The following is a 19404-nucleotide window of genomic DNA, read 5'->3' on the forward strand; positions in this document are numbered from 1 at the left end:
GGCACCCACTGGTGCTCCAACACCGGGTATAGCTAGTGTAGCTTTTGGGGGGGATTTAATTTCTAGTGATTTGGAGGGTTTAGCAGTTATGTCCCTTGTCTCTTTAGGAGACACAGAGATGGTCCAGGAACCCCCTGTCCCTGATAACACTAAGAAGTACAGGCAGTGGGTGACCATCAATGGGAGGAGGGTGGAGGCTCTCAGGGACACTGGAGCCAGTGTGACTACGGTCAGGTGTCAGTGGGTCCCTGAGGAGCTGATCATTCCAGACGTACTTCACCCAGTAGTGTCCGCTGACAACTCTGTGCGCCTTTGCAAGGTAGCACATGTTCCCTTTGAGTGGGGGGGGGTCTCAGGTCCTCTCAAAGTTGTTGTGAGTCCATCCATGCCAGTAGACTGTCTGCTAGGTAATGACCTGGAGAGTTCCCCGTGGAAGGAGGTGGAACGCCAGGCTCATTTGGAGATGTTGGGTTTGCCTGAGTGGGTCTGTGTGACCACCCGGTCCATGGCAGCCAGACAGGGTTGTGAAGCAGACCTGGAGCCTGAAACAGTGGCCCAGGTCCCTGCCAGAAAGAGGAAGGACAGGGGGCGTGGTGCGTCCACCCCCGCTGTTCCCACGGTCCAGGAAGGAGCAGAACCTACGGGGGATGCCCTGGAGCCTACAGGGGAACAGGTCGCTGAGCTGGGAGACATACCTGAGCTGACCCATTGGCAGCAAGAGGGTGGTCCCTCCAGAGAGGAGTTCTGCCGTGCGCAGAAGACATGCCCTACTCTTGAAGGTCTGCGGCACCAGGCTGCAGACCAGGCAGCAGGTGCTGATCCGAAGAACTTTTTTCTCTACTGGGAGAATGACTTGTTGTACAGCGAGCCTAGGTTTGCTGAGCCCAGTGGATCACGTACCCTGGTGGTACCCGCAGGGTTCAGAGACTTCCTACTGGGTCTGGCTCACGACGTGCCGCTTGCAGGACATCTCGGGCAGGACAAGACCCGACAAAGGCTTGCCACCCACTTTTACTGGCCCGGGATGAAGGCGGACGTCGCTTCCTTTTGTAAATCATGCCAGACTTGCCAGGCAAGTGGCAAGGCTGGAGGAAAATGCAAAGGCCCTCTCCAGCCTTTTCCGGTAGTGAGCACCCCTTTCGAGCGGGTGGGAATAGATATTGTGGGGCCACTGGACCCCAGGACCGCCTTAGGCAACAGGTTCATCCTGGTCCTGGTGGATCATGCCACCCGGTACCCGGAGGCTATCCCTCTCAGGACAACCACAGCCCCGGTGGTGGGCCGTGCGTTGATGGGGATCTTTTCCCGTGTGGGTTTCCCCAAAGAGGTGGTATCTGACCGGGGTACCAACTTCATCTCCAGGTATATGAAGTCTCTGTGGGAGGAGTGTGGGGTAACTTATAAGTTCACCACTCCTTACCACCCTCAAGGAAATGGGTTGGTTGAAAGGTTCAACCGGACCCTGAAAGGCATGATCATGGGGCTGACAGAGCCCATGAGACGGAAGTGGGACGTCTTTTTGCCATGCCTATTATTTGCCTACAGGGAGGTACCACAAAAGTCTCTAGGGTTCAGTCCCTTTGAGCTTTTGTACGGGCACCCTGTTAGAGGACCTCTCAGTCTGGTGAAGGAGGGTTGGGAGAAATCCCCGGGGAAAACCCCTCAGGATGTGTTCAGCTATGTGCTGGCCATCCGCAACCAGACACAGCGCTTCCGGGCCCTCGCTCAGGCGAACCTGGAAGCCAGCCAGGATGAGATGAAGAGGTGGTATGACCAGCATACCACTCTGATGGAATTTCAACCTGGGCAGATGGTGTGGGTGATGGCGCCAGTGGAGCCTTGCGCGCTCCAGGACAAGTGGACTGGGCCATATGAGGTGGTGGAGCGCAAGAGTGAGGTGACCTACCTGGTCAACTTGCGATCTCCCAGGAACCCCATGAGGGTCCTACACGTGAACCGCCTCAAACCCCATTTTGAGAGGTCTGAAATAACAATGCTACTGGCTACAGATGCAGGGATGGAGGAGGATAGCGATCCTCTTCCTGACCTCCTGGCAGCTAAGGAGCAAGATGGGTCAGTGGATGGAGTGGTCCTCTCGCCCACCCTGACCCCAGAACAGCAGAGGGACTGTCGCCATGTGTTGGGTCAGTTTGCATCTCTGTTCTCCCTGACCCCGGGTATCACCAACTGGTGTGTCCATGACGTGGACACGGGAGATAGCATGCCTGTGAAACAGAAGTTTTACCGGGTGGCTGACAAGGTCAGGGCCAGCATCAAGAAGGAGGTTTCTAAGATGTTGGAGCTAGGGGTGATTGAGCCCTCCAGCAGCCCCTGGGCTAGCCCAGTGGTACTTGTACCGAAAGCTGCTGCGCCAGGTGCCACTCCAGAACTTAGGTTTTGTGTGGACTACTGTGGGCTCAATGCGGTCACGAAGACTGACGCACACCCCATCCCCAGAGCTGATGAGCTCGTGGATCGGTTGGGAGCTGCCAACTACCTCAGTACGTTTGATTTAACTTCTGGGTACTGGCAGATTGCCTTAACTGATGGGGCCAAGGAGAGGTCTGCGTTTTCAACGCCAGAGGGGCACTTCCAGTTCCGTGTCATGCCCTTTGGGTTGAAGAACGCCCCTGCCACATTCCAGAGACTGGTCAACCAGGTACTGTCCGGGCTGGAGCAATTCAGCGCCGCATATCTGGATGACATCGCTGTGTTCAGCTCCACTTGGGAAGAACACTTGCAACACCTCTGCGCAGTGTTGAAGGCTCTGCATAGTGCAGGCCTCACTATCAAGGCCAGTAAGTGCCAGATAGGGCAGGGTTCGGTGGTGTATTTGGGACACCAGGTAGGAAGCGGCCAGGTGGCGCCCCTACAAGCCAAGATAGATACCATCCGGGCTTGGGAACCCCCCAAAACCCAGACAGCGGTGAGAGCCTTCTTAGGACTCACCGGGTACTATCGCCGTTTTGTCAAGGGGTATGGCACCATTGTGGCTCCCTTGACAGAACTAACTTCCAAGAAGTTACCGAAGAAAGTGATTTGGACCAGTGCCTGCCAAGAAGCTTTTGATGCCCTGAAGGAGGCCATGTGTACAGCACCTGTACTCAAGGCGCCTGACTTCTCCAAGGAATTCATAGTGCAGACAGACGCTTCTGAGCATGGAGTGGGAGCGGTGCTCTCACAACTAAATGATGAGGACTTGGACAAACCTGTAGCTTTCATTAGCAGGAGGCTACTTCCCAGGGAACAGAGGTGGAGTGCGATTGAAAGGGAAGCTTTTGCTGTGGTCTGGGCGCTGAAGAAGCTGAGACCCTACTTGTTTGGGACTCACTTCCGGGTTCAGACGGACCACAGGCCCCTCAGATGGTTGATGCAGATGAGGGGTGAGAATCCTAAGCTGTTGAGGTGGTCCATTTCCCTACAGGGGATGGACTTTACGGTGGAACACCGCCCCGGTACAGAACACGCCAACGCTGATGGTCTGTCCAGGTTTTTCCGCCTTAGCGATGAGAACTCCCAAGAGGGTGGGTAGTTCTCCCCACTTTCAGCTGGAAGGGACACGTGTTACCCCTGACTTTTTGCCTCTACCTCCTGTATTTTTGATGCTATGCTGGATTTCGATTTTGCTGGTTTAGATGCTTTGGGCACTTTGCCACTGCTGATCAGTGTCAAAGTGCAAGGGCTCCCTTGGTAAATTGTTGTATTGATTGGTTATCCATGATTGGTATATTTGTTTCACCTGTTAGCCCCTAGTAAAGTGCACTGCGTGTGCCAGGGCTGGTGATTCAAATGCTACTAGTGGGCTGCAGCACTGATTGTGCCACCCACAGGAGTAGCGCTAAAATGATGTCTTAGGCCTGCTTGCAGTGCCTATGTGCAGTCCAGGACTGCCATGTCGACCTGGCCAGTGCACCCACTGACCAGGCCTTATCCTTCCCTTTCTGTACATGTCAGGCATCCCTATGGTGGCCCTAGGTACCCCCCTGGGCTGGGTGCAGTGTATCTGAAAGGTAGGGCATGTACTGAGGTGTGTAACATGCCCTGGTAGTGAATTACAGCCATTTTCGTTTTTCACTGCTGAGAGGCTATCTTGCCCATAGGATAGAATGGGGAAGGCTGTTTACATGCCTATCTTCCCATAAGGGCAAGATAGAAAATCCAAGTTTGGTATCTCTGTGTTCAGAATTTAATTATACATCTTTTTAGCAAGATGGTTTTTAAATTCACTGTGTGGGAATAGCACTTTTTAGAAAGTAGCTATTCTCCTGTTTAACCTTCCTGTGTGCCTGTGTGCTGGTTGGCTGACTGGTGTCAGGTGATGTGCTAGGTGGCTCCAGGAGCCTGGATGAGTCAGCAGCAGGGTGAATAGGGAGATCTGCTTTAGATGGGTGGGAGGAGTAGTCCCTGGGTCTGAATAGGGCTGCCCCTGACAAACACAAAGCTGGTTCCACCCCCTGCTGGCCAGGCTGAGGACTCTGCCTCTGCTGGCACAAAGAAGGCTCCACCTCCTGCTGAGCGTCTAACGACCCTGCCCCTCACTCTGAAAGGAACCAGGTGCTCCAGAGCAGAGCACACCCAGGAACCGGTTTGAGCAGGGGAATCCCCCCACTGGAACAAAGAGAGACAAAGACTTGGAGGGGTATAAGAAGAGGACCCCAGACACCTAAAACTTTAGATCACTTTGGAACTAAGAAGAAACCTCTGCCAAGGAGAAAGCTGGAAGAAACTGAAGAGGAGAAGACTGCCTGCTTGCTGTTTTGCTTTGCTGCCAAGGAGAGGGGAAGGACTTTGCTGTGTCCCCTTCTTTTGATTCTGATCTCCAAGGGCCTGAGAAGAGCTGGCTCCCTGTTAAGAAGTCCCAGGAACAAAAGGACTTCACCACCAGCTCCCCTGGAACTCTGCTGAGAGAGTTCTGACCTGCCTTGGAGTGCTTGCCCAGTCTTGGGGCCTCAGGAGGTCGTTTTGCTGTGTTTGGGAGCTGGGAAGCAGAAGCGTGAACAAGAGTGCCTGGTACCCAACGCATCATCCGATTGCGTGTCGCAAGACGAGAGTGCGTGGAAAATTTCATCGCGGCACCATCGCAACACGCAGGGTCTCCGCATCGCCGAGTGCGTCGAGCATCGTCCCGAAGCGTGAAGCTTCCTGCCATTGCGAGGGTTGTCGCAGAACCAGTTTGCGGGCCGCACCACTGCCGGTGCGTGAAAAGTCTCCAATCGCTGCGTGCGTCGACGCAGAGTCCCGTTCCGTGGCGCATCGAGAGTTGCGGCGCCGGAAGGCAACGCTGCGCCACGCATCGCACCACATCGAAGAGTGTCGCATCGAACCTGTGCGTGAAGCTTCCCCCTAAGAAACCTACGCAACGAAAGCCAAAGGTATCGCATCCTCCCCCTACAGATCGGAGCCGGCGCATCCACCTCTGCTGCGTGAAGCAGGGCTGCTGCAAAGCCTCCCCAGGATCTCAGGAGCATCGCATCGCCTTTGCCATCTTCCTTGTTATAGCTTTTGGGAACCTTATCGCAACTACAGGTACTGTTGGGCACGAAAGTGTCGCATTTTGTGCATTGAGAGCCGCATTGTGCAGGACACTGACCTTGACATCCTGGAGTACTTTCTGCAAACTCTTGAACTATCCTTAAAGTAACCTTTTTGAATTATATGTTGGTTTGTCTGTAATATTTGGTCTTGTGAAGTTTTTAGTAAAGATTCCTTATTTTTCTAAAACTGGTGTGGAGTAAATCTGTGGTGTTTTCACTGTGTTACTGTGAGTGTTGGTACAAATACTTTACACATTGCCTTTGATAGCCTAGACTGCTCAGGCCAAGCTACCTAGAGGGTGAGCAGGGGTTATCTTAACAGTGTATCCCCCTTTCCCTGACTAGAAGCAAGGGTCCCTACTTGGACAGTGGTACCTACCCTGCCAACTAGAGACCCCCAGATCTAACATCAGTGATAATAGGGATGACATTAGATAGCCAATTACAACAAAGTTCAAAAATAATGAATAATATGCTTTGTCCTGAGATGGTTAACAGGCGAATTAGTGACAAGATTATAATATGACAAATTGTGATGTTATTCTTTATCAACACTGTGTGATTTTGTTTTTGGGTAAATGCTTTACATTTGAGATTGTTATATAGGCAGGCTATGGATGTTATATATGTATTAAACATTATATATTTGACTGTTAGCACGATTTTGGGGAACAGAGATGTATGATGTATGTATTAGTGATATTTTCTTTTCTATTTTTGCAGCCCTGATGAGGTCCCAAGGGGGACGAAATGCGTTGGCTGTGTTTATGTATAACTAAGAGTTTGTTTGGACTTCTAAGAATGTGTTGGAGCATCCAATTGAAAATAATTTGAAAGAATAAAGAAATTTATTTGGAAGAAATCTCTTGGACTACAAAAAATAGTTTTTGGACTACAATCATTTATTGTTTATTAATTTTTTACCCACTCCTTCCATTGATTGATACATTATAGGGTTTAAATCCTGTTCTGAGTCAAAGGCAAAAGAGGCCGAGCAAAGCAGTGCACCCATGACTAGTGACCGGATGGTCCAGGCCTAACTGCATGAACCATCAGAGATCTATTTTGATCAAATTCCATTGCTGTATTGGTAGGGAAAAGGGCACCAATGGCCAGTGCTCCGCAAGCTAAACTATCTGCTTGCCCCGTAGCAAGTATCTCTGCTGAGCATGTTTTTCAGTGCTGCTGGCGCCCTTGTGACAGAGAGTAGGACCAGTCTCTCGCCCCAAAACCTGGAGAGGTTAACCATGATCAAACTGAATCAGCACTTTTGAGGGCTTTTGTAAGTTTAATACTGTTTTATTTCTTTGAACTGGAGCTATGTAAAAAAAAATTATGAACTTTTAATGTATGAATTGTTTGAATGTATCTTGGAATTTTGTGTTTTTATGATTGTTTGTCTAATCAATCGAATAAAGCCTTCTTTGACCTTGATCTTGAATCAGCACTTTATACCACAGGGTTACACCATAACTAATGTACCACAGCAGGAAGAGAACTAGGCTTGAGTTTCTAGTTACTTTCTTTTTATCTTTGATGTCCCCCCCCAAAAAAAGAAAGCAAGATATAGCTAAGGAACATTATTTTCTTTAATATTTGTGTATGTCTGGTTAGCTAATGCATCCCCACCATCTTACTCATAGACACATTTTATTGCTGGATTGGAGTTGCAACTGTGTGCAGTGAAGTAGTCCCGACTTGCCCTAAAGCTATTTCCCTCAAGCCATACATTCAATGTAGAATACAAACAAATGTGTGCCTGCCACTGCCTCCAACTCTGGGCCCTGACGATCTATCTATCCTTTCCTCCTACCCTAGGGGGACTGCCCCAATGAGAGATTATTAATAATTCGAATTACAGTGAAGCAATGGATGATCTGCTTTCTGCAATGTGCCACCAATCGATCACGTTGAGCACAGCGGAATAAGAGGTAAATGATGGCATGTACCCTGAGCGATTTTTATTTGTAGTGATGTCAACTTGTGAAGGGTTGATATGTCACATCATCTATCATGTGCCTGTCAACTTGAGTTGAGACTTGACAAGAAGAAGAGATGATTCATGTGGTGGCAGCAGGCAGAGTGAGACTGGGTGATTGTTTGTTACGCTTAATGTTTTAGTGATGATGCTGATGGAGATTCACAATGTTTTGGTGGCCTACCGGCGGCTGATCAATAATTTCCCCCCGAAGGATATTTTTTTTCCTTCCCCTTTGAAAGATCAGATAGCGAGATTCCTTCACCTTATCCACTCCACACTGTCTAGCACTGCTACGCGAATTCCGCCCAGGCTTAGTCCTGATATGGCCCCTTGTTCATTGGTGACATCTCTGAAAGAGTCTCACACTGTTCCAGTTAATTTTATACCCTGAAAAGTGAGTTTTGCAGGGTATTTTAGGTTGAGCATGTTGATGTCATAATAAGGAGGACTTTTGTCTCACCAGCTGTAGTACAATGGAAATGGTCAATGATTTTAGGCATAGGAGGAAAAACAGTCAGGTTAGAGGTAACACTATCTTGTACCTCTCTGAATGTTGAAGGGTTCTAATAGGAAGCCATTGCCATTCACCTGAACAGCAGGTTCTGTATATAGCCAACATACTTTTAGTATAAAACTGCTTCCTAAGACAAACTTGTAAGGGATTCTAAGCAGATATTCCTTCTCCATCCAATCAAAGGATGTCTCATTATAGATGGAGATGGCCCCTGCTTTCATCTGGCATGTTCAGAGCCAGCTGTAAGAGTGCAATAGTGTCTATATGGCCTAACTGTCTCGGTCCTGCCCCTGTTCCTAAAAAACAGATTAAAAGCCTGGGCATGTGGCTGGACTGGTCCCTTAAATTTGATCACCAGGCAATGAAAATGGCTGCCACCTGTTATGGCATTCTTAGAATACTTCGTAAAGTTCTCCTTCTCCTCCCTTTTTTGGCAAGGAGACTTATGGCCAAGGCTTTAATTTTCTCTTGCCTAGACTACGGAAATGCCCTGAACTTAGGGACTCTTCGGGCAACTTCAACAAATTTGCAAATCATTCAGAATTGTGCAGCACATATGTTGTTTAAGACCCCCAAAAGGCAGTCTGCCAAGCCTTCACTGAAGACCTTACATTGGCTGTCTATTATGCAGAGAATAAAATTCCAGTACTTGTGCATTGCCCACAAGTCCTTCGGGGGGAAAGGGCCTTCAATCAGCCAGACCATTATCTCCCCTTATTGTCCAAAGAGATGTTTCGTTCAACTAACCTTTGCCCTAGAACTAAAAGGGTGAGAAGCAGCGGTCGCTCTTTTTGTTATAATGTTGCTAAACTGTGAAATGCCGTTCCACCTCATCTTCGATCAGAGTCTAATCATTTGGCTTTTTAGAAGCTTCTCAAAACCTGGCTTTTACAAAACCCTACCCATTAATTTGTTGCTGTTAGTCTCTTGCCAGTGCTAGTGCTGGGATGCCTTCGGGTAGCTACGCGTTCTATAAATATTTCTAATAATAATTTAAGGGATGGTTGGGGACAAATCCTACCGTTTGTTAAATATGTGGAATGTTGGATGGGTTCTTGAATTAGGGAAGGAACGACGTTGCACACCCTGTTGTCTAGCTTCAGCCTCAGCAAATAGCAAGTATCAAAAATTGCAAGTAGTGGCCATTGGGATCAGGGAAAGATCAGGGCTGTGATTCACTGTCAAACTAGGTTCTGCATGGCAAGATATGGTGGTTGGCTGAAGTCAGTTGTACTTTTGGCATTTGCTGTATCACAAGGAGATACAAAAAGAAAACAGGACCCAATAACTGGTGTCCACTTCCACCTCAGTGAAACAGTATGCTTAGGCATACAGGGCAAGAGGCAAAGAAGTAGGAACTGTGGGTCCAATGGCGAGACTGAAGTGGGCAGTGCAATGGGCCTCCCTAGTGTCTAAGAATGAACATGAGGGGTAATCTAGCATTTCCCAAGAGGGAGAATCTCAGATCATTAATGAGGATTTGTATCCCAGGGATTTAAGATCAGACACCAGTGCTCTGTCAATTTAGTCAAGACACCCTTTAAGTACTGTGAACAGGTAGGTTATCAGCAGTATATCATCAGTTTTCCACCTCCTCTGCCCCAGCTCTCCTTCACTTGGGTGGTCAACACCTTAGTATAGGAATGAGCTTGGGTTGAGTCTGTGTATTCATGCATGGATTCCAGGGAGTGTTGTTGCATGTATGCATCATATTCACAGTGCGAACCAGTCAAGGGACTAGAAATTATCCCAGGACGTTGAGGATGCAGCTTCTTGCCAAAGCACTACTTATGAATGTATTCGAGATTGGGCAGGCCTAGAGCATTTTCAACACACACTGCTTCTGCTGATAGCTCCACACTGATTCAGCCCCCCTATGCAACTGGGTTCAAATAATTGTGAGGTCACCAAAATCAAGGTCTTACATCCAACATTGCCCCATTTCTTCCTCTACATGGAAAATCACCTTTGTCAAGTTCTTGCAACCCCATCAGGATTTATTCACTTCAGCATGGTGGGCAGTCTGGAGAAGTCTTCAGGCTCACTAACCAAGCAAAGCCCTCTGCAAAATCCCCTTGATTGAGTCCTGGGTATGGCAGACATGGTGTAATAGTACAGAGGATTACCAATCCTTTTGGTACCTAAAAACTTTACCATGCCGTATCCCTCCATGTCCCTGCCCTTGAGGATCTACCTGAATTTAACCAACTTGTAGAAATATTATGGATGAGAGACATAAGTGGTGACAAAATCTCACTGCTTAACTGTTCCATAGTATTTAACACCCCAGACTCCTTTCCTATCCTCAAGTCATCTTGCTAACTTGGTTTGAGGCCTCTCTAAGATGATGAGTGGATGAAAGTACTGATGACCCTTATACAGCTGGTCAATTCAGACTAATCTAAATAGATACCTACACCACACATACCTAAACCATCAGAGATGCTGGCAACATGCTGCAAAAATCCAGGTTTGGATAGTTACTTGGACCCCATTTTGAATTACATTTTTTGGGCATGCCAGATAAGTTTATCACATCTAGTCCACTTGGACCTGTGTTGGACATTTGCTAACTTGAGGGTGTGATTCTTGAAAAGGTTTACCACCAAGCACATTGTGCGGTGTTTTTCCTAATGCTGCCAGCTTTGTGAACATATCAAAGTTTGCAGTGGTCAGTTGAAAGAGAAAAATCCTCTAGAAGTATATTTGTGCATGAGACACTGTAATTAAAAAACATTATGCAGATGAATATTCCTCAAAATAATCTTGGTATTCTTGCATCAACCTTAGCCCACACAATTTGAAAACTTGATGAAATGACCAGTTTAAGGCCACTATCTAAATAACAGAGAATAATCACTATGGGGCATATAAATAACAGTAAATCTACATATACATGTATTCTTACACTTTTGGCTATTTACCATTTCCGAGTGTAAATTTATTACAAAGTGTTGACTTACATATCTACAACCCATGAAACAGGGTGTGAAGTCAAATTTACCAAGATTACATTACTACAGACAAACAACGACACCATAGTAAGTCCAAAACCATACATGACCAACCACTGGTACTGAAACATCCTTCAAAAGAAAATAGTGAAGTTGAGTACTTAAAATAGAACCTTGTGGCAAACAATGCTAACATGAATTGATTTGTATAGACTTTTAAAAATACAGTAGGAGCTCATACCAATCTGGCTCCTTCCACCTGGACCATCTGTAGTGCAATTACAGGTTGTGAATCTTGCTATGAAATACAGAAGGTGTGCTATACTTTTAGTCCTGGAAAACACAGTTGCTGACTGCAGATGCGTATTTTAAGATGCTTTAATGTGTCTGTACTTTTCTCAAGCATAGGCATAAGTAGGCTAGAGCCTGATCTCCTTTAAAAACATTACGCTTCCATATAGATATGGGAATCAGATTGTGATGCAACTCACATACTGTCAGAAATGAAGTTTCCATTAATTCATAGTAGCATTGTTTAGTTTTATACATAAACCTAAATGAATCTTCATACATTTCCATATTGATCCCTCCCAGATTAAGCTTTAGTGACTCTTTGTATGCTGCCCTCATGTGCTGCTAACCTTATCTTGCATGGCCTGACACAGTTTGAATAGATCTATTGTATGCTCTATAAGTCTACAATAGTCCGGCAGCATACAGCCTCCAAAACTATCACACCCTAATTTGTTACAATATTAGGAATACGGAAAGTCACCATGGAATTCCATACCCTTATAAGTGGACTCCTCCTTCGGCTCTGTTGCTCCACATGGTAATGAAACTCTTCAGTGACACAAAATATTCCTATAATAGGGGTATTTTAACTCATTCACTATTAAATTAAAAACAAATATATCTTTCCATATGTATATCTATCCCTCTACCTCTCTCTCTCTCTCTCTCTCACTCCTGCCCTCACTATTAATTTCTTAAAACCATTTGGAAAATCTGCATGAAAATTAGCAAAAGACAAGTCCATTCAGTTTAGCTGCTTCATGGAAAGTTGTGCACCGATTCATCAGGAGGGAGCAAAGAAAAATAGGTGTCACAAACGACGTCTAATGTTAATTCCTATAGTCAACTGTGCTCTCCGATACAGGATACAGAAAAATCAACTCAATTGATTTACACGAAATTTAGCAAAAATAAGTGTTTTTTGTGTCTTGGTGTAAAACTGTTCAGACATTTTTGAGAAATTAGCATTTTACCAGAAGCTTGGTTTGGGCATTGAGGAGTTAATGCTTAGACAGAGATAGGCATATCTGGATTGTTGTTTCTGAGGGATTCAAGCGGCATAATTCTTAAAGAAAAACATAGGCCCTTCTGATTGGCCAAGCAAGGTTTTGCTCTCATGGGTCATTTCAGTACTTAGTTCTTGGGTAGGAACCCTGGTACCAGAGCATTTGGACTGGCTATCTGCAACATTAGAGAAGATTTCCCTCACGTTAAAGCCGCCATTACAGGATTTAGACAGTCAGTTCCTGAGTCCTGACAGAATTTGAATGCCACAGAAGGGTGCAGCGTGATCCCACTCTTATATAGGGGTATTCAAAATTAACCTCACTTTTTTATAACTTCCAATCACATTTTATGAATTCCACTCGATGCTCCCTCATTTTAACATATGCATTTGCATTGTTGAAGGAACTTTGTCATAAGTTGTTGGTTGCACAATATACTTGGGTTTTCAAGACTAATCCAGACCCGAGACAAGCCACTTATATGATGTAAAAGAAGAAAAAAGAGATACCTATTTAGCAGCTGAATTGCATTTTAGTAATACAAAAATGTCTCTGCGTCCCCTTGCCCCATTCTGTGGTCCTAAGCTAACTCTAAATTGGCTGTGCTCCCATTTCCTTCCTTATTACACCTAAGAGCACTTAAAATCTGTGAATGTGGGTGGTGTCCTGCACACAACCACTCCTGTGTCAGGTTCATTAGCCTAAAATGATGCCCCATGCATCAGCAACATTCAGTCTGCTTATCAGGTGCACATAAACACTGAATCACCTCTTTGGTCCAGATTTATGTAGAAGTCCAGTAATGTAGGGCAGCAAGTAAAGCTGCTGGATTTTGTGAATGGGAAAGAGCAGAAGAGTGCCATAGCTACACAATTGTGGTGATGTTCAGCTTCTGTCTGCACTGGTGCACCTTTAGCGGCAATGGCCTAACGCAGACTCTCTTGTGCCATAGTGCACAGTTGTCTATATTGAGGGAAGTATACATTTTGTGATGAAAGGGGTCCCTTCCAGTACAACAACAATGTTACGCTAATAAGAAATTGTAAAAATTAAGCTACAACATTTTTATGGAAATGTTAGTTACATACCATTATATTGGCTGGGCCGCAAAGATATTCAATGTGGGCCCCGTACCCCCTGCAGGTCGCGACTTTGACACGCTTGCTATGGATTATCAATTGTGGTGATGGTGTAGTGTGCAGATTTGTATGCCAGTCACTGAAAGAAAATGTGTAGAAGTGTTGATAGAGTTGCAGTGAGCCATGCCCACACATCTACAATGTGTGATTCTGTTTTACTATTTTATAATTTCAGAAAACACAACTGCATACCTCGGCAGACACAGTCAATATTGAAACATGATCTGAAAATCAAATTAGGTATGCTTAATCTGCATACAGCTGGTCCTATTATGGAATGTCACAAATCAGCTGAGAAATGATAGAATGGAATGCATCCCAGAAGCATCGCAAGGATTAGGAAGAGTGACATCAATATGATTTCTTAATTGTCTTGTACACAATCTTTCTTAAAGCTTCTTTCACCTCATTATTCCTCAGGCTGTATATAAGGGGGTTAAGCGAAGGAATCACCATGGTGGGGATGACAGCTATTATTTTGTTCTCTTCCTCTGAAGAGCTTGAGTTGGGTCGCACCTCCATTAAGAAAGCACTACCATAGAAGAGAGAGACGCAGGTGAAGTGGGAGATGCAGGTGGAGGCGGCTCGGCGTCTACCTGCTCTGGTCCGTATCCTGAGGATGCTGGTGATGATATATGAATAGGAGACAATAATGACAAACAAGGAAATTGCCACTACAAAAGCAGCGAGTAAAAAGTGGAGAATGTGGTTTATGGAGGTGTCCGTACATGATAGCTTCAAAAGAACTGGGTAATCACAAGCAACGTGGTTCATGACATCAGGTCCACAAAAAGATAACCGAAATAAGCAACCTGCATGAATAAGAGAAAGGAGAAAGCCACCTATATATGACCCTGCAACCAGGAGGGCGCACAAGCCTTTGGTCATAATTAGTGGGTAGAGCAATGGGTTACATATTGCAGCATAGCGGTCAAATGCCATTGCTGCCAATAGAAAGAATTCTGTGCTGCCGAAGGCACCAAAAAAGTAAATTTGAACTATGCATTCATAAAAAGAGATAGTTTTCTTCCTAGTTAAAAGGTCAACCAGCATCTTAGGTACTGTAACAGAAGAATATGCCAGGTCCAGGATGGATAGCTGGGTGAGGAAGTAGTACATTGGAGTGTGGAGCTGGGGGCTACAAGAAACAATGAGCAGGATGCATAGGTTTCCCAGTACAGTGAAGGTGTAGATGAAGAGGAAGAGCAGAAAAAGCAGAACTTGCAACTCTGGGTCACTAGTCAGTCCCAACAGGGTGAACTCCTTTACGGTGCTTCCATTTCCTGGTTCTATGGCTGTGCAGGATAATGTCTACCTAACTGGGAAACAACAAGAGAACTTACTTACTTTTTGTGAGATGTCCCCACTCACAATATAACTCAAACCTTATAGTGGTTATCACTTTAGGAGCAGCTCTTTTGTGGTTAAACATTCATAGTTGGAGGCTGCTAGCTCCTAAAACCCTGTGCCTCTTATTCCCTCCTCCACACAGTGTGGAGCTCATGTGTTTTTGAAACAACAAGAGAACACATAAATAAGCCGTGGTTCAGTAACAGATTTAACATGCCCAACATGACCATATATTTTGGATCCACCTTGGTCCTTAAGAATATTAGCATAGGACCCAATTCACAAAGCACTGCTTTGAAAATTCTGATGCCTACTCCTATTTGTGGAGTCAATTTCAAAATGTTTAGCTATTCCCAAAGTAGTTCTAAAATCCCAAATTGGCATACTCAATCCTTAGGTTTACCCACTATAAAACTCTAAATGATTTAATCATGTAGAATTGAACATTTGCATAATAATATATGTTTGTTTGCATATTAATATATGTTCTTTTTTCACAGGAGAAATAGTTTTTCATTTGCCACCTTCCATTTTAAATCCAAAAAGGTACGTCCTACTGTCTTTCACAGAAACATTATTAAGTAATTTTCAAAGTAAAGTGTCTTTCTAAAATTGGTTGTGAAAACCCCAGACTTACAGGTTTGTTAGTGTCTTCTCCATTTGTCACGATCAGCACAATGGAACACCTGAATTCCTCACCCTAAACCTCATCTTAAGGTGATTCAAAGGCTACCACCATTGCAATCCTTATTCTTTAACTCAACTGCCAAATTTAGCTCATAAATCGAATTGTTGTGCACTTAGGTTATGTTGGCTGACTCTTTATCTTTTTACACAAACCGGTGTTGTCTATAATGATAACTTGAGAGATACCTGATGGAAAAGAGTTTCAGGGCCATATGTAGGAAACACTGGTCTCAAAATGCTTGTCGCAAATTGTTGTGGTTTGCAATCCGACCTATCTTATCACTATTTATTAGGTAGGTTGCAACGTGCTACTTATTTTGATCAGTGACCATCACATGAATTCAGACATGCTGGGGTCAGCAAAACACCATTTATTTGAACATTTGTTGTATTTTTTAAACTTTTATTTGAAGGGAATTGAGACTACTTGAAAAAAATGTAAACTTTTGAAAAGTGTGTTTGAGGGCAGATGTCAACTGAACACAAACATTTTTTTTTTACATTCACAAAGGGGAGGAGGTCTTTGTACATCTTGGTACAGCTTGCTGTCATTTCTTTAAAAAGCAAAGCTTGAAAAGCTTTTAAGTTGTTAGGCTTTAATATCTAAACTTAAAGCATTAACGTTTTTAAGATTAAATGAGATAAAAGGTTAAAAAACACAACTACAACATGGTCATTCTCCTTGTGACTTAGCTAGATTGAGAGTGGATGCAAATAGTCATGTGGCAGACCCCATAGGCTGACACAGTATATGTTTGAGTGCTATCATGATGCCCTGCCATTGAATTGGCTGGTTGGCACTCCAAGAGTCTAAAAATAAGCAGACAAGTCTTCTTTAATAGCACATCTTCTCTGAAAGAGATACTAGGCTCTGAGAGCTACTTTTAGGATGTTGGAGACCTACCAGTAGCTCCAGAGCTGCTTGTTGGAGAACCCTGGGATAGAATATTGTCTTCTGGATCAGTGCCTACTGCACAACAAACCTTTTCTTTTTATATTCACAAAGGGTAAAAGGTCCCAACAGGCCATGGTATATCTTATCCTCATTTATTTAAAATGCAAAGCTGAAAAGGCTTTTAAGTTTTTAAACTTTAATGCTTAAAGTTTTCAAGTGTTTAAGCTCAAAAAGTATAAAGCTTTAAAAGAATAGCTTAAAGCAGCCAAACTGAAAAAAACTAAAGTTGAAATGTATGGCTGTAATGTGACTAATAAAGTGTGATCATAGCCATAGAGCATGTGTGTCAACTCAGAAATAATGGAGGATAATGTAGATCCAGAGGCAAATAAGGATTAGGGAAACCTTATCCATAACACTCTTAGAAAGGAATGGATTAAGAAAATAGATCATGCAATAATCTAATTTCCTTTAGCATTAATAAAAATAAGGAAGGTGGTGAAGACATGTAACTCTACTTCGGGTGAGTATCTCTGGTGGATATCATCCCTGTGGACAATTACACCCAGGTGTAGGTAGAAATTCATATCTGCAAACATTTATGCATGTAGATTTCTATTTGTGAGTAAGACCATTGGTGTCTAGTTTGACCAAGAGCTATACTCCTCCGAAATTAAAAAACTGTAATAAAAGCACAACATTTTATCAAATTATTAGTCTGAAGTAGATCAGGGTGGATCTGGTCCTGTTGTGGTAAATATTTCTCCTTTACCTGGACTGAATTTGATACAGGAACATAATAAAATAGCTCAGTAAAATGAGAGGCAGAATCTGTGGTATTAGAGGTTCGGAATGGGCTTTATTCCATTAACTCGATTATAATCGGTTGCTCCCAATGTTCCGTCACCACGAAGGTTCAGGAAGTGAAGCACACACATTATTGACATGAAATGGCTTTTATAATACATACATTACAATGAAGCGAATACAGTAGGCGTAACAATTGATAAGGAAAATGACGAATTGTCTACGTAACCGAAAATGGGTGTAATAAGGAGTAAAAAGGAACATAATTGGTTATGAGATCATATATAGGTGGATCTATAAGATAATAGTTGGCATAGATGCGCGCGCAGCAGCATGACGTGTGATTGACGTGTAACTAGGGGGTGAAGGGGACTTGACATTTAGCTCTACATGTGGAGACGAAAAGTCTGGGGTTATGTCAACCTAATCCCAAATCATATCTAACATCCTATGTTTAAAGAACTATGTTATCCATAAAGAAAGGACTCTCGGACAGAATCTATTCTATACTGACTGTGTGTGCGTGTACAAGCGTCTAAGTGTCTACACTAAATGCAAGGGCAGGAATCTTCCATAGTAACAGGGCTATGAATTACTTGTATTAAGACAGAGAAGCCGGGCCCTTTGCTGGGTAGCTGGAAGAATGTTTACTTAAACTACTAGGCAGGAATGCATCGGCTGAGGGGGAAGCAGATAATTCGAAGGTGAAATACAGTTCTTGGCAGAGAATAGGCTGATGTCAGGCTTCGTGAGCCGCGCAGAGAATGAGACAAAGTTCATGGTCACAGATGCAGGCTCAGACTGGAGCTTTCAGAGGCAGAAGGAAAGAGGAGTTTTGATGACAGAATCAGGGCCTACTTGCCTGGACTGTAAAATGGCATAAGTGAGCCATATAAAGCCGGTGGCCTTTTGTACTTAGGAATGGAATATCCGGCCTATTCATGGCGGATCTGACAGAGGACATGTTGACGGTGGACGCACATGTATTTGCGTCTTCATAACTGGAACTGGAGGGAACATACATGTACTTGTAACATGCATATAGAACCGTTGGGGTCCAAGATAGGGGACATAACTGACCAGAAAAATCCATATTTCCACATTCCCTCCTTGTCCCCTACTTGCCCGTTAAGAGATATCAATCTTCATTAATCCATTGATCTGTTCATATAGCATCATTTGTTCTTCTTTCTTCTTCCGGAATCTTGAATGAAATCTTGGTGGTGGAATACACGATGTGGCACACAGACCACAAATCGCTGGTCCACATTGTAGACATAGACAGCAACTGAATAGTATGAGAAGGCCAATACCTAGGAAGGATAGAACTCTCCATCCCCAGGCTGATATCACATTCCAAAACCAACTGGACCAAGTCCAGGTGCCTGGATTCTGGTGTATCTGGCTTACAATCTTGTGAAGGCGAGTTATAGCTTTATATACAGATGGCGAATTTTCTGGTATGAATACGCAGCAGCTTGATCCGATGACCCTACAAGCTCCGCCTCTATCAGCCAGGATGACGTCAAGGACAAGACGATTTTGAAGCACAACAATCCGCATAGCAGACTGCTCTTCTGTTAAATTGCCTAAGGCGGAAATAGTTTCATTCACTACTGCTTCAAGGGTTCTGGTTAATCTACGTATCAGCTTACTATTGGTAACTGTACCTATATAGGGAAAGATGCCTTTATTGAAATCTACATACTTGTCCCATGCCGTCTCAGTATAATCGACAATTGGGAGATCTCTCCGCTCTCTATTGTGTACTAAATGAATATTTCTATAATAATCAGGAGGAGCTAGGAAAACAGGGGGCAAAAGGAATGCAATATAGCAGGTACCATCCCAATCTAGAGGTAGACGCATATATGCAGTCTGACCACATATAAAGTAGGAGTGGCGATAAGCTCTGAATGAAGATTTGCCTTGATCACTGAATTCTACTGTAGTAGTGCACTTACTATGGCCCATATGTATGGAACCAACCTTTCTTACACACAATTCACCTTTTGCTGGGAATACTGACATGGTGGGTAAGACTAGTTCAACTTCGGATACGACATTTAGAATCATGAGGTTAGGTGTAAAATTACCTAATCCATATACTTCATTTTCTAGATCAGTTCCTGTTCTTTTGGGGCGACCCTCCTTGTCAGGGTAGCAGACCTTGAGTAAAACTAGGTTTAGGTTTCCCCATACCCATTGATCTTGGTAAACTGCTGTGTCTGAGTCTATGGAA

The 19404-nt window shown here is 44.3% G+C and overlaps 1 protein-coding gene across 1 annotated transcript in view; it reads right to left on the reverse strand.

The window, feature by feature from the left end:
* Nucleotides 1-13774: 13774 nt before the first annotated feature.
* Nucleotides 13775-19404, reverse strand: part of LOC146853795 (olfactory receptor 5M5-like) — a 29579-nt gene continuing 23949 nt past the window's right edge. Inside the window, exon 5 of the mRNA XM_085650906.1 lies at nt 13775-14718. Within this exon, the coding sequence (XP_085507032.1) occupies nt 13775-14718 (944 nt within the window). The remainder of the gene's footprint in view (nt 14719-19404) is intronic.

Source organism: Triturus cristatus, chromosome 4_1, assembly GCF_964204655.1.
Source record: "Triturus cristatus chromosome 4_1, aTriCri1.1, whole genome shotgun sequence".
NCBI lineage: Eukaryota > Metazoa > Chordata > Amphibia > Caudata > Salamandridae > Triturus > Triturus cristatus.